This window comes from Rhea americana, unplaced genomic scaffold (assembly GCF_003343005.1).
Source record: "Rhea americana isolate MKP2758 unplaced genomic scaffold, rheAme1 scaffold_122, whole genome shotgun sequence".
In the NCBI taxonomy this organism is placed as follows: domain Eukaryota; kingdom Metazoa; phylum Chordata; class Aves; order Rheiformes; family Rheidae; genus Rhea; species Rhea americana.
The window spans coordinates 1662052-1674538 of NW_028185284.1; the positions used below are offsets into that span (position 1 = coordinate 1662052).

At 52.7% G+C, this 12487-nt stretch overlaps 2 protein-coding genes across 2 annotated transcripts; both read right to left on the reverse strand.

Annotated features, from left to right (window-relative positions):
- Nucleotides 1-1817: 1817 nt before the first annotated feature.
- LOC146600350 (homeobox protein vent1-like) lies at nucleotides 1818-3227 on the reverse strand. The gene is made up of 3 exons (XM_085325545.1): nucleotides 2996-3227; nucleotides 2627-2847; nucleotides 1818-2165 (listed from the first exon to the last, which is right to left on the reverse strand). Exons 1-3 carry the CDS (start codon nucleotides 3210-3212, stop codon nucleotides 1818-1820), a joined length of 786 nt encoding a protein of 261 aa, XP_085181671.1. The 5' UTR covers nucleotides 3213-3227.
- A 7475-nt stretch (nucleotides 3228-10702) lies between these two features.
- On the reverse strand, nucleotides 10703-11893 carry LOC146600351 (uncharacterized). Its single transcript, XM_085325469.1, has 3 exons — nucleotides 11680-11893; nucleotides 11180-11400; nucleotides 10703-11014 (listed from the first exon to the last, which is right to left on the reverse strand). The coding sequence occupies exons 1-3, from the start codon at nucleotides 11891-11893 to the stop codon at nucleotides 10703-10705; spliced, it is 747 nt and encodes a 248-aa protein (XP_085181595.1).
- Between the last annotated feature and the right edge of the window lie 594 nt (nucleotides 11894-12487).

Below are 12487 nucleotides of genomic sequence, written 5' to 3' on the forward strand. Positions count from 1 at the left end.
GCTACAGTCTCAGTGCCACACCAGGACACCACTGCTCCGAGATGCTCTGGCTAGGGAACTGAAGGGACAAAATCGTGCATTTTTCAGTCACTTTGAACACAAGACTACAATTTGAGGAAAAGAATACATAGCTATTTAGGAGAGGGCAGCCTGCAATTCCCATCCCTGTTCTCACTCTCTCTTGCCCCCCCCCAACAATCAGCAAACTTCCAACACGGCAAACTAGACCCTGTTAGAGTTAAGACAGCATCTAGGTTCAAATGGCTTAATTAGAGAAAATTCTCTTTTCCCCTTCCACAAGTGAGACGCCTCAAGGCTATTAAATCGAAACTGTGATGTCTTCTTGGATTGCCTGGATTGGAGAGTGGAGGAGGGAAATTTAGACTACAATGCAACTATGCTAGTTTTTAAGTGCACTTAGAAGAACTTTTAGATTAAAGAAACTTCATTAAAGAAGTAAATGAACAAGAAATAAAAAATGCCAACCAAACCTTTTCATTAAAGGACTGAAAACTGTTCCCAGCAAGAACTACCACACCTTTCATAATGAGGAACTTTTAACAAATTTCAGGATTAGAACAAAAACTTGAGCTGCTCCATTTAGATATTTCTTCTCCTGAAAGCATCCGTTTACCCCTCCCCCCTAAAAATGTCTAGATGTCTCAAAGTACGGAGTTATCATGGACATTAGTGGTGAATCAAAGAACTAAACTGGAAGATTAGAATCTCATCTAGATAGCGTGGCCATGAACAGAAGAACACAATTATGCTCTTAAATCTTTTACAAGGTACTGACTTTGATAATTGTAAGCCTATTTAAAATTCCATACCGAAGGCTCTATTTAATCACCGTTTAGAGTTATACCAGATTAACACTGTTGAGGCTTTCAGGTGAAAGATGCGCTGGAAGTGCAAAGCAGTAAAGTGATAAATATTTAGAATAGAAGTTCACTGAGCAGCTTATCCTCCTTCCCGTGGCATACCTGGAGAATGCCCACAGCCAAAAGCACTGCATAATGCAACTGGTAAGGACCAGACTCCCCAAAGCACTCAAGAAAGTAGGACTGCACCTTTCAGCAAAGGTATGGCAAGGTCAGATAAGATATATTAAAACATGTAACCCCATTCCCCATACGTGCATCAAAAAGGGAGTTCTGGTGACCAGAGTCTTTTACAATGCACTTTCAGTGCAACTTCATAGAGTTCACATGCCAGAGTCTAAACGGGTGTCCGTTTTTCACATAACAGAGTATGTGGATATGTGCAATAGGATACAATATATGCAACATAAACCAGTTTCTTAACAACTCAATTTCAGTTAGTGTTTCACTTAATAGTTTTGTCCTATACRGTGGGATATTTGGCAAAAACAAGTTTTCTGCCACTGCTTTTCTTCTCCTCCCTCCCAAGTTCCCTTTCAACAGCTGCAGGTACCAATGGCTGGGGGCACAGAAGCTGCAAGCACATCATGGCTCTCCTTGAGGCTACAGTGTAATTTCAGAGATTTCAAAAGTGCCTAGATAACAATCTGGAGCAAAATATTCTTTATCATATCCCGAAATCAAAGGAAGCAACTAGACTACCAATATTATACACATTAACGACTTTTAACACGGTGGGATATTAAACTAAAAATGATTAACAGCAGCATCACATCTGATAAATTTTAATATTAATTCGTACGAATATAAAATTACTCTTCATATTTAACTTAATATAATAAAACACACACATTCCAGACCAGACAAGTTCCGAGCACAAAGGAAGAAGTAGCAGCACAAAAGAAGTTACAGCACACAGGTTTTCCTCCCTTGCTTTCACGATAACGCATACACGGGATGGTGCTGCCTGTCCGCTCTGTTCTGAATAACCGGATGGAAAGACGGATGCGAAAGAAAGTGTTGATGGTAGTAGGGCAGCTCGTTTGCCATGAGGCGGTAGGTGCTTCGCGGCGCATCGCACCCGGGGAAGGGGAAGCCAAGCGGCAGCGCGGCGCCGGGGAGCAGCGGCAGGAGCCCCCGGGGCGGCCCCGGCGGGCAGCGGCCGGCGCCGGGCGGCGCCCCCGGGGCGCAGCTGCAGAGCGAGGTGGCGGGCGGCRGGCGGTGCTGGCGCTCCTGGACCTGCCTCTTCAGCTTCATCCTCCGGTTCTGAAACCAGGTTTTGATCTGAGTAATAAAAAGGGGCGAAGGGAGTGTGAGAGGAAGGGAGACGAAGATCAGGAATTTCACCTAAAATATGACATGCAAACCGTGAACAGCTGTAGCGCCGCTGCCAGAATCATTTTGCTGCGTTTGACTCGATACGGCTGGACGCGCCCTGGCTACCGAGGGCAGAGGAGGGCAGGCGGCTGCCTAGGGAGGACGGGGTGCCTGGTTCCCTGCCCAGCGATTTTAGGTGAACCACTTCCAGCCTTTAAGACTATATACAACCTCTGCAAGGTCTGCAGCGCTACCGCAAACCAAACAGCTGCGCAACGAGGCGCGGCTGCTCCCACAGAAACATAAACCATAAACAAACAAGGGGGGAAAGCACCCATGACGCCTCCCCCGGTAGGAAGTACCTCCCCGCCCCCAGCCAGAGACAGCACAACGCCCGTCCGGGGCGCAGAGGCCCCCCCCGGGCCCACCTGGGTCTCTGAGAGGTGCAGGGCGGCCGCCAGCTGCCTCCGCTCCGCGCCGCCCAGGTAGCGCCGCCGGCGGAAGGTCTCCTCCAGGCCCCCTAGCTGCGCCGCGCTGAAGGCGGTGCGCGCCCGGCGCTGCCGCCCGCGGGGYTCCGCCGCGCCACGCTCCGCGCTCTCGCTCTCATAGCCCGAGGACTCGTCGGCGCTGAGCCAGCCGCTGTCGGGGGCTGCAGAGGGGGCAGTAGCGTGAGGCCTCACCCTGGGCCTGGGGCAGTGGGAGGGGGGCTACCGCCGCCCCCCTACCTCCCGCCCGGGCGAGGTCCCGCCTTGCAGGGCCGGCGCCCCCCACCCCGCCGCCGGCCTCTCCTCACCCACCTGGCTCCGACGGGGCGGGGGGCTCCCGGGAGCCGCTGCGCTCCCCCGCGCAGGGCTCGCTACCGCCCGCCGGCTGCCCGGGCCGCGCCGCCGCCGCCCGCCGGGGCTCGGCTCGGGGCAGCAGCGGGGCGCTGCCGAGGGCCGTGGGGGCGCGGGGAGGGGGCGCGCAGCAGATGTGGGGCCGCAGCCCGTGGGCCTTCAGCTCAGCCCGGCTCATGGCGGAAAGGGGCTAGGGCCGGCGAGCTCGGCCCGCTCTTATATGGGCGCTGCGGGCCCGGGCGGGCTCGTTTGCAAGTGTGAAGCCACATCAAAGCGGGGACGGAGCGCAGGTAACAGCTGCCAGCGAGGAGGAGAGTTCACACGTCTGGCAAATGCCTGCAGCCGCTGGCTCCAGCATGTCTGCGGGGCCGGGGACCCCCTTGAAGTGCAAACCTGCCCCTCTCCCCCGCAGGGCAGGGCACGGGCAGGCCCGGCCCCGCGACGAGGCGTGTAGAGATACCGGCGGTGCCGGTAACAGCGGGGTTTTGCCCGCGCCGCTTCCCGCTGCGGGGTCCAGCGGTGAGCAAAGATGCCCCAAACCGGCCCCCGCCGACGGGCTCCGCACCTCAGGGGAGCCGCGGGACCGGACGGCCTGGGAACAGCCACAGGCGCTGCTACCACCAAGTCTCTATCGCCGGTCCTGAGCCCTCACCGTGGGGGACTATCGGCGGCTTGGGGGGTTAGAGGGGCCGAGGACCCTCTCAGCTTGAACTTGGCGCCGCTTGTCTAGCCAGAAAGTGTAACCGATCTCCCGAGGAGTTTAGTGATCAAAGCACCAAGTGAGCAGGGTAGCTCGCACCTCATCAACTTCAAACTATCCCCAATACACATGCCGATGGCTGCGCCTTTGTAATGCAGGAAGGACACCGTGAGGGACATCCCCCCCCCCCTTTATCCACTCCCCAAAGCAAAGCTCTCCTCGCAGCGAGCAAAACGAGCGGCGGCTGGAGAAGGGCGCATCCCTGCGGCGGAGCCCGGCTCCAGGCTGCTCCTGCGTCTAACTTGCACCGGCCTTCAGCCACTCCGGGAAAAAGCAGCTACAACACGCCTTGGATCTCAGAGTCAGTGCCTGATGCTTTCTAACAACCCGAGGAAGCGAATGGCCATCCCGGTAACTAGGTCAACGCATGGGCAGGATCTGAACTTCTGCTAAGCTCCTCGGGGCTCCTGCTGGGACTCATAACTGAAAGAAATGCATACAATAAAGCTTGGCCTAATGGGCTGGGGCTTTTTTTTTTTTTTTTTTTCCCTCCCCTCCTCCCTAAGAGTAGATCAATGCTATCAGTTCCCAGACATAACATGTAAAATAAATAAGGAAAATCCCTACCCAATAACTCTTCTCAAAACTCCCAAACTTTTTTTTGAGAACAAGGCTGAAAACCATGTTTGTGACACCCCTTTTTGCCGTTTCTAGTGTTATTTGTCAGCTACGGGAGTGCACAGCACACCACCGACCACTCTGACCCCACAAGGGCTGCACTGACTTAGCCCAGCTCCAGGGATGGGTGAAGCACTAGATCGATGCAAACTTGCTGCCAAACCCCCACAGCCCATGGGATTGGGTTGCTCTGGGCCTTTCCCTATAGTTCCAGGCCCCATGCCTGGACACCAATGAGACTCAGAAGCTCCTCAACTGAACATACCTCCCAGCAAACAGAGTACTCTTCCCTGCTGCCTGCAAAGGGGCCTTCCCCCCTGCTCCTCTGGCAGKATGAGGCCCATGCCAGACTATGCAGTGCCATGTCTTCTGGGATGACAGCAAAGCACACGAATGCATGACCTAGGGAGATGCGCTTCATCCTTCCTTCCAAAATTAAACAGGCAGGAGACAAAACAGCTCTGCTCAGTGCCATGCCCAAGGAGACTAGCATGTGCATTTATGTTTATGCATATCTTATAGAAATAGTTAGTGACCCTGAACAGCTGCTGCCAGCTCCCTTGTCATTCAAGCAGGGACACAGGGAAGCAGCTGCTGACCTGTCCCCTTCCTGCTTATTCCAGTTATGATTCATAAGGACCAAAGCCTCCTGGGCACCACAGTGTCCCTACTTCTCCAACACAGTAAGGCTTTTGTTCAGAGGGCTTTTGAATCACTGTTTTTCATCCTTGCTCTCACTTCATCCTTCCAGCAGCTCCCCAAGTGATTGAACTGTGATGTGATTTGGTAAGTGCACTTTGTAAGTGATGTATAGTTACTCACAGGTCCCAAGTTGCAGCATTACTGTCATCAGCTATTAGCAAAGTAAAAAGACACTCACCGCCTTTCCCTGGTTAAACTTGCTCTTGCTGAAAGTCAGTGAAAACTGTGGCTGTTATAAAATAAATAAATACATAATAAAAAATGTATTTTCTTTTGTAAGACATTTATACTGGGCCCTAAAATCCCACTCTCCCCCTCCCCAAATGCATTTAGCTATATCTATAGACCATAAAAACCCTGAAACAGATGGAAAGGGGGTGGCAGGTGTTAAGTGGCTGTTGCAATTCTCATCAGAAAGAAGTGGGAACTTGACAAACTTCAAAACTTTGATGATCCCTGGTGAATAGAGGCTCCCTTACTGCAGTTAAGTCATCTCCTCCTCCTAAAGGAACATAGTGTTTACAGGAGACATTAATCTCCTGCCCCCCATTTTCATAGTACTTGATTTATACCCAAGATCAAAATTAAATTTATTTGAACAAGTCACAAGTTTCTAGGGATTTTTCTTTTTTAACATTAGAGTTCTGTATGCCCAGAACTTGAGAATACTGTAGGATGATACATAATACATACATGTTTCCCCTGCATTATTTATATTTAGAATACGGTGAGCTCATTCCTCCAAGTCACATTTCAAAATACTCATTGCTCTGCATTGGTATGTAAATCTTGTAACTGTAGGAAAAACATGCCTGCGTCAAGAAACCTTTAAAACACTTAAAACTCAATATAATACCCTTAAAATATAGGGTATAGCGATTAACATCGGGATGTGAGAATTATGACTAAGGTAATCAGGACAGAACAGCGTTTTTATGCTAAGTTACAAGACTTTCAGGGACAAATTCTAGATTTCTCTCTCTAGCTCAGAACGGGAATGTTTTTTGGGGCACTTGGTACACAAAGAAAGAGCAAGAATGAGCAGGACCGCTGCAGCTCGACACGACTAACTGAGAGAAACTGGAAGAAGCGGGCAAACAAAATTATAGACCGAAAAGGATTTTCAAAAAACAAACAAACAAAAAAAAAGAAACGCGGAAAAGTAAGTTTATTCCTTTCTGTGGCTCATCTCGACTCGWCTCAGGGCTGAAGGATCAGACACTTTCCAGTCGGGGATGCCCAGGTTCACTGTGGTCGAGGCGAGCGGGGAGCTGCTGCCTGGGGCCGGGGCCGCCGCTCCGCTGCGCACCGCCGCCCCCGCACCGGGGCGGCCRAGGAGCCAACTGATGGCTGTTTGTACCGTTCCCTGCTTCCCTTTAGAAATGCTAACTAGGTTATTGAGCGCGGCCTTTCATGTCCTGATAGGCGCTATTAGATAGTCAATTAGGCATCAGCGAGATTGATCGTTTCTGAATAGCTGCTTTTCTGTTTGAAGTACCCGTGAACACTAACAGGGCCATCACCCAGTCGCTCCTTCGCCCGCGGGAACAATACTGGCTCACACACAATAAATAACAAATGCTACTGACTCACTCGCTAATGCTACACCCTCTCCCCTCCAAGCTCTCATGCTGCGAGCCCACATATTCCTCTCCGAGAGCTGTGGGAGCAAACACGCGATTTGCGTTAAAAACGATTTATCAGGGAAACCTCATCCAGTTCTTTGTTCAACTAATCGGCAAATCACCTAGATAAGTTAAACACGAGTTAAATCGAAACAAAGTCATCTTTTGAATTCTTATGCACACCATCACCACGTTGCCCGAGGACTTATGACACCTCCACAGTTGTTCAGAATTGCCCAGGCAGAATAGCCAAGTGTTGAAATGAAAATGAAAACACTTATCCTACCTGAATACCAAAGAGCTGCCGGGTTTATGTCCCCTACTAAATACCACCAAAAAATGGGTCGAGACCTAGGAGCTTAAAGGATAACCAGAAAGGAAAACTAGCAAAGTCTGTGTGAGCTGAAAGTCCTTTCTCCCCTCCCTCCGGTGGGATTTATCAAGTTAATTGTCATCTAATTGCGTATCAAAGAAAGAGATAATGGGCTGCAATTAGATCTAATGGTCTGGCAGTGTGAGATCTCTCCCGATTAGCACACAACGCGGAATAACTTCACCTGGTTTGTAAACAGGTCCCTGGAGTGGCTCCACCGTGTCTGGGAGCTGCTGGGGGCCAAACCTCCGGACCCCAGTCCTGTGCCCCTGTTGGCCGCCCTCGCCAAACCGGGCCGGGCGGGCGGGCGCGGGCTGCAGACGGCTCCGGGCCACCGCTGCTGCGCTAACTCAATCACGCTTCGCCCCCTCCGCGCACACCCTGCCGGGGAGAGCGGCTTTGAAGTTAGTGCTGCGGCCAGTTTCTCTTCCCTCCGCCTCTCCCTCCGCAGGGAGCCCCCTTTGCGGGTTATACAGCCGCTTCCCGAGAGCCGGGTGCTCCCGCGGTTTCACTGCGCCAGCRTTAAACTGCTCCTCCCCGGCTAATCGACCCGGCTTTTCCATTTGCAGCTGACTCGCAGACAGCGCTTTGTCTTGCCCGAGCACATTCCGGCTCTGATGGTTACTGTGATACGATTAAAGGCACAAAGCGGAGTGTTAAAAAGCGGAGGAGGATCTCAAATACGCCGGTGGAAAGCCCAGGAGGTTTTCTGCCCGGCCGCTGATCGGGGACATTATTTCTTTCAGCCCCGGAGCGAGTAGCGTGTGCGGTGCCAGACCAGGGTCGCGTTAYTCCGGCCACTTGCCAACGCACGGGGGTCCCGCGCCGGGACTAACACGAGTTTATTGCTGACGGGGCGATGCTSCCATCGTAGATGGGAAGTTCAAACGTATAGGAATAAAACATGAAGGGGTGTCTGTTTTTTTCTTTTCTTCTTCCTCGATCAAAGGGAAAACTTGCAACCACGCTTGAAAACAGAATTTTAGGACTAGTTTAGCWAAAATTATTTCACGTACATCTTCAATACCTTTCGAATGTAGTTGTCACTCTCGAGAAAAATACATTTTTCTGCTGTATTAAATGGGAGTTCTCAGATGAGTATCTGTTCAGAGGAATCTGATACCTCTAGGTGTCAGATGCCAAGCGAGCATCACCTCTCTTGTTCTCCTGAGCAAATCTCGGGGAACGGGACAATATTTGCAAGCTAGCGCTGCCCAAACAGTGCCAAGACGCTGCGTGCGCTTGTTGACTATACAGGTGGCCACGCAGTCATTATGCTAAGCGATGATTAGCACCTTTTCAAGCAGAGCCCGGCTTCTCCCTCGCTCAGCAGCTCGCACGACCCGGGACGGGGCGCCCCGTTCACCCCGGGCAGCTCGGCTCCCGCCTGCACTAGCAGGACCGACACCTGCAGCCGTGTCCCCTCGGYCCACAAGCAAGTTCCCCTCCCTGGGGCGAGTGCTCGCTTCTTCCTCTCAAGCCTTTTCACCTCTTCCTCGCCTCCGCCGGGGCCAGCGGAGGTGCTTCTCCCCACCCCATCTGGCGTGGGGCAGGCCAGCCTCATCGGGGGGTTCGGCCCCCCATCCCGGTACCGTCGGCTCCGGGATCGGAGCACGAGGGGCTGATGTACAGGGTAAATACAGCATCTGGGGGAGCGGTGGGGGCCCTCCTCGGCGGCCACAGTGGAGAGTCACCTCCACCACCGTCCCCTCGGAAAGGGACAGCCAAGTCGATTCCATATTTCAGACTTCCCCCCCCACTCCGAGTAAATTGCGAAATTAGCTGACTTTKTCCGTCTAGCTATCCACAAAATGTGGCTGCATTAGAAAAACTATCTGCCATTACAAAGTTCTTTTGGAAAGATCTTAGTCCTTGATTACATTTGAAAGATAGACAGAGACAGAATTTCAGATTTCCCCTCTCCTTTGGATCAGTATAGTTGTTTTAGTTAACATAGTCATTCAGCTGAATTTGAGAAATAAGACAATCTGCAGTGGGAAATTTTATTTTTTGACAACAAATTAATATCAAACTGCACCATACTTCTGCAAGGATCTAAACACGATAAATAGCAGCTGCACCCTTGTTACATTTCCGAAATTCCTTCAAAACAGAGTTGCATTAATTGTATAAATGCAAGCAAGTATTAAAATTCCGAAAGGATAGAAAGCTACAACAAGGATTACAACATAACCCTTGACTTCTGCATGTGACAGCTACTCAGAAAATCAGAGCAGATAATGTTGCTGTGTACCAGACAAGCGTTGCCAGACAAAAGTCTGGCCCCTGCATAAAAAACAAAGTAGGTGCATTCRGGGATGACTGACAGAGAACCTTCAAACAACTCATTGTATGAGCCCAGACTGCAAATGCACCGGAAGTTTTTTAATAACCCCGGAGACTGATTCTAAACTGATGGAATTTTTTATGGCTCTTTTCATGTCACTTCACAATTGACTTGAAAAGATTTATGACATCTTACATCACTCAAGGATCAGTTCTCACAGCCCTTACCCTAGCCTGAAATTAGGACATTTTCAATCATTAGTTTTTTGAGCATTATTCAAATAAAAAATACATAGCACTATGCTAATTAACCAGATTGCCATTTATTTAAACAAACAGCTTTGGATAKTTGCATATATTTTGATAATCACTCATTCCCTCATATCTATGAGACACCAAGATAATATTTTTTGGGGACTCTACTGTTGATAAGGAATTGCAAGGCTAGCTCCTTCAAAAGGCCTAGCTTCAGATAGTTGCRTTTATTTTGATAATCACTCACACCCTGTTAGGTGCATGTGAGATGCCAAGATAATATTTTTTTGGGACTCTACTGTTGATACAGAATTGCAAGGCTAGCTCYCTCAAAGGCCTACTTAGGAGAGAGGTGCTTATTAATCCACTGACTCCCCCCCCCAAAGCTATTGAGGAGAGGCTTTCATAACACTTAATTTAGGAGGTAGCTTTTTAGATCTTAAAATTATGTAYCATATGGTATTTAAAGGGATCCAAGAGAAAGGATCCATCTGCTCTAAGAAGCCTAATATTTCATATTAGTAACTAATTCAAGATGCATCCACATATCAGCTTAAAGACATGGTCCCACCGTAGGAAGTGCCACCTGGGAGGTACCTGGAGGGGTGGAGCATCTCCTGATTTAGGGGACAATGGGAAATTCACAGTTTTCTTACAGTCAGCAAATGAAAGATTATCCAGATTTCCCACTAGAGCCAGAACAGATCTAGGGATTAAGGAGCCTGTTCTTCCTTTCACAGGGAGGAGGTCTCTGTCAGGGCAGGATAAGCAGCTGTGCAATCCTTGTGGAAGGAATTCAGGTGAAAGCTGGAAAGTGTTTGGGTTTATTAAGAGATTCCATTTGTAGTAAAATCGGCCACACCATGTCTGCATTTTACACAGTTGCCTATAAACACAGGGGCCTGAAGTCCATGACCCAGACTGTCCAGTCTCTGTAAAATCTCTCTCTCTGTGCCTCACCGCAGCTCCACCAGGCAGTTACAGACCAGGGCGGCCCACATCGCTGGCATTAGTGCAAATCCTCCTCAGTCACAGTCCATGCCAGCGGGTCAGACGCCCAGCAGGAAGGCTCTGGGATCCCGGAACCCTACAAAGCAGGGCGCTGCCCAAAACCCTGGGGGCTGCGCCCGGCAGGCGCTGCTGAGGTCCACGGCCTGCGCCGGCAGCGCCGCCAAGGCGAAGCCGCCAGGAGCGGCCTCCTGCCGGGGCAGTGGCGGCGGCAGCGCCGCGTAGGCCAGGGGCAAGGGCACAAGCCCGCTCTGAGGTCCGTAAGGGAGAGRAGGGCTGCAGAAAGGCTCCGGCCTCAGCTCCTGCAGCTGCCGCTTCAGCTTCATCCGGCGGTTCTGGAACCAGGTCTTAATCTAGAGGGTTGTGGGAGGTGAGGAGAGATGAAGTCACAACTTTTCCCCCGGGGGCGCCGATCCCATCATCCCGTCCCGTCCCATCCCATCCCATCCCACCCCATCATCCCATCCCATCCCATCCCATCCGCCCATCCCTTCCCCACTCCACCCCACGCCGCTCACCTGCACCTCCGAGAGCTGCATCCTGCCGGCCAGCTTGCGCCGCTCGGCGGCCCCCAGGTACTGGTGCCGCTGGAAGGAGCTCTCCAGGGTGCTGATCTGCTCGGCGCTGAAGGCCGTGCGCAGCCGCCGGCCGCCGCGGCCGCCCTGCTCCTCGGGGCCGGGGCTCTCGGGCTCCGCCGTCGCCGCGGGCTGCCCCGCTCCCCACGCCCGCTCGCCTGCTCCTGCGGACGGGGCGAAGGAGGAAGAGCTCAGCCAAGCCCTGGGCCGTGGGGTGTCCGCCCGCCCACCTCCTTCCCCTCTCCCTGGGCTTTGGGGGCGAGCGGGGCTCGCTGCCCCATCCAGGGCGAGAGGAAACGGGGCCAGACGCCCCTTCCCCGGGAAATCTGCGGCAGACCTCGGCACAGGTCCAGSCCCCTTCCGTGGGGGCATAAGGCCCTTCCCTCCTGCCCCCCAACCACGGCTGCCCCGCCATGCCCCGACGGGGCGGGTGTCGCGGTTACCTGCAGCGGCGGGGCCCGCCGGGCGCTCCCGGCTCCTGCCGCCTCTCCCGGCCCGCGGACCGGCGCCCTCCTTCCCGCTCCGCTCGGTCAGGCCGAGGCTGGAGCCGGAGTCGGGCCGGGGCCCCGCGGCTCGGCGCGGGGCACCGTCGGGGGGGTTCCGGGGGGCCTGGCTGCTTTGGGACAGCCACTCCACAGAGAAAGGGGCCTTGGTCATCCTGTCTTGTCTCGGAGCTGCAGGGAAGGAGGGTGCTGGGGAGCACATCCCCTCCTTTATACCACAGGTCCCGGAGGAAAACGTTGTTTGTGTAAATACACATCAAAGGGCCAGATAAGTATCATCTAATTGCCATCAGTCCTCCCCCTCTACAAAAGATACCGTTCACACATTGCCACAGCTCGAGGAGGCTCGGCTCCACCGTGTCTGCCCCTGGAGGAGTTCACTCTGCCGTCAGTGATTTACAGCACTTGTTACATCCTATCCCCATGCAAATGGCATTTATAGCGCTGAGCGGCCTCAAACGGCGCTGGGGAATGCATCCCGGGGGAGGGGGGGGAMGCACAGGGACCAGCTTCCCCCAGGCTCTGGCGGGACTGGGGTCGCCGGGGGCTCCTAGTCCCTGTTCCCCGAGATACTTCTCAATTCCTCCTTCAAGCAGAAGTTCCACTTTCTAAAGGGATCTTCCCAAACCTGCTCCTCTCTGGGCTGAGCACCGTGCTACCGAGACAGCCTGAGGCAGGCAGACGGACAGACTCACTCAACACATTCTCCTGGGTCTGTTCCATCAAGTTATGAGCACCAAACATGGGG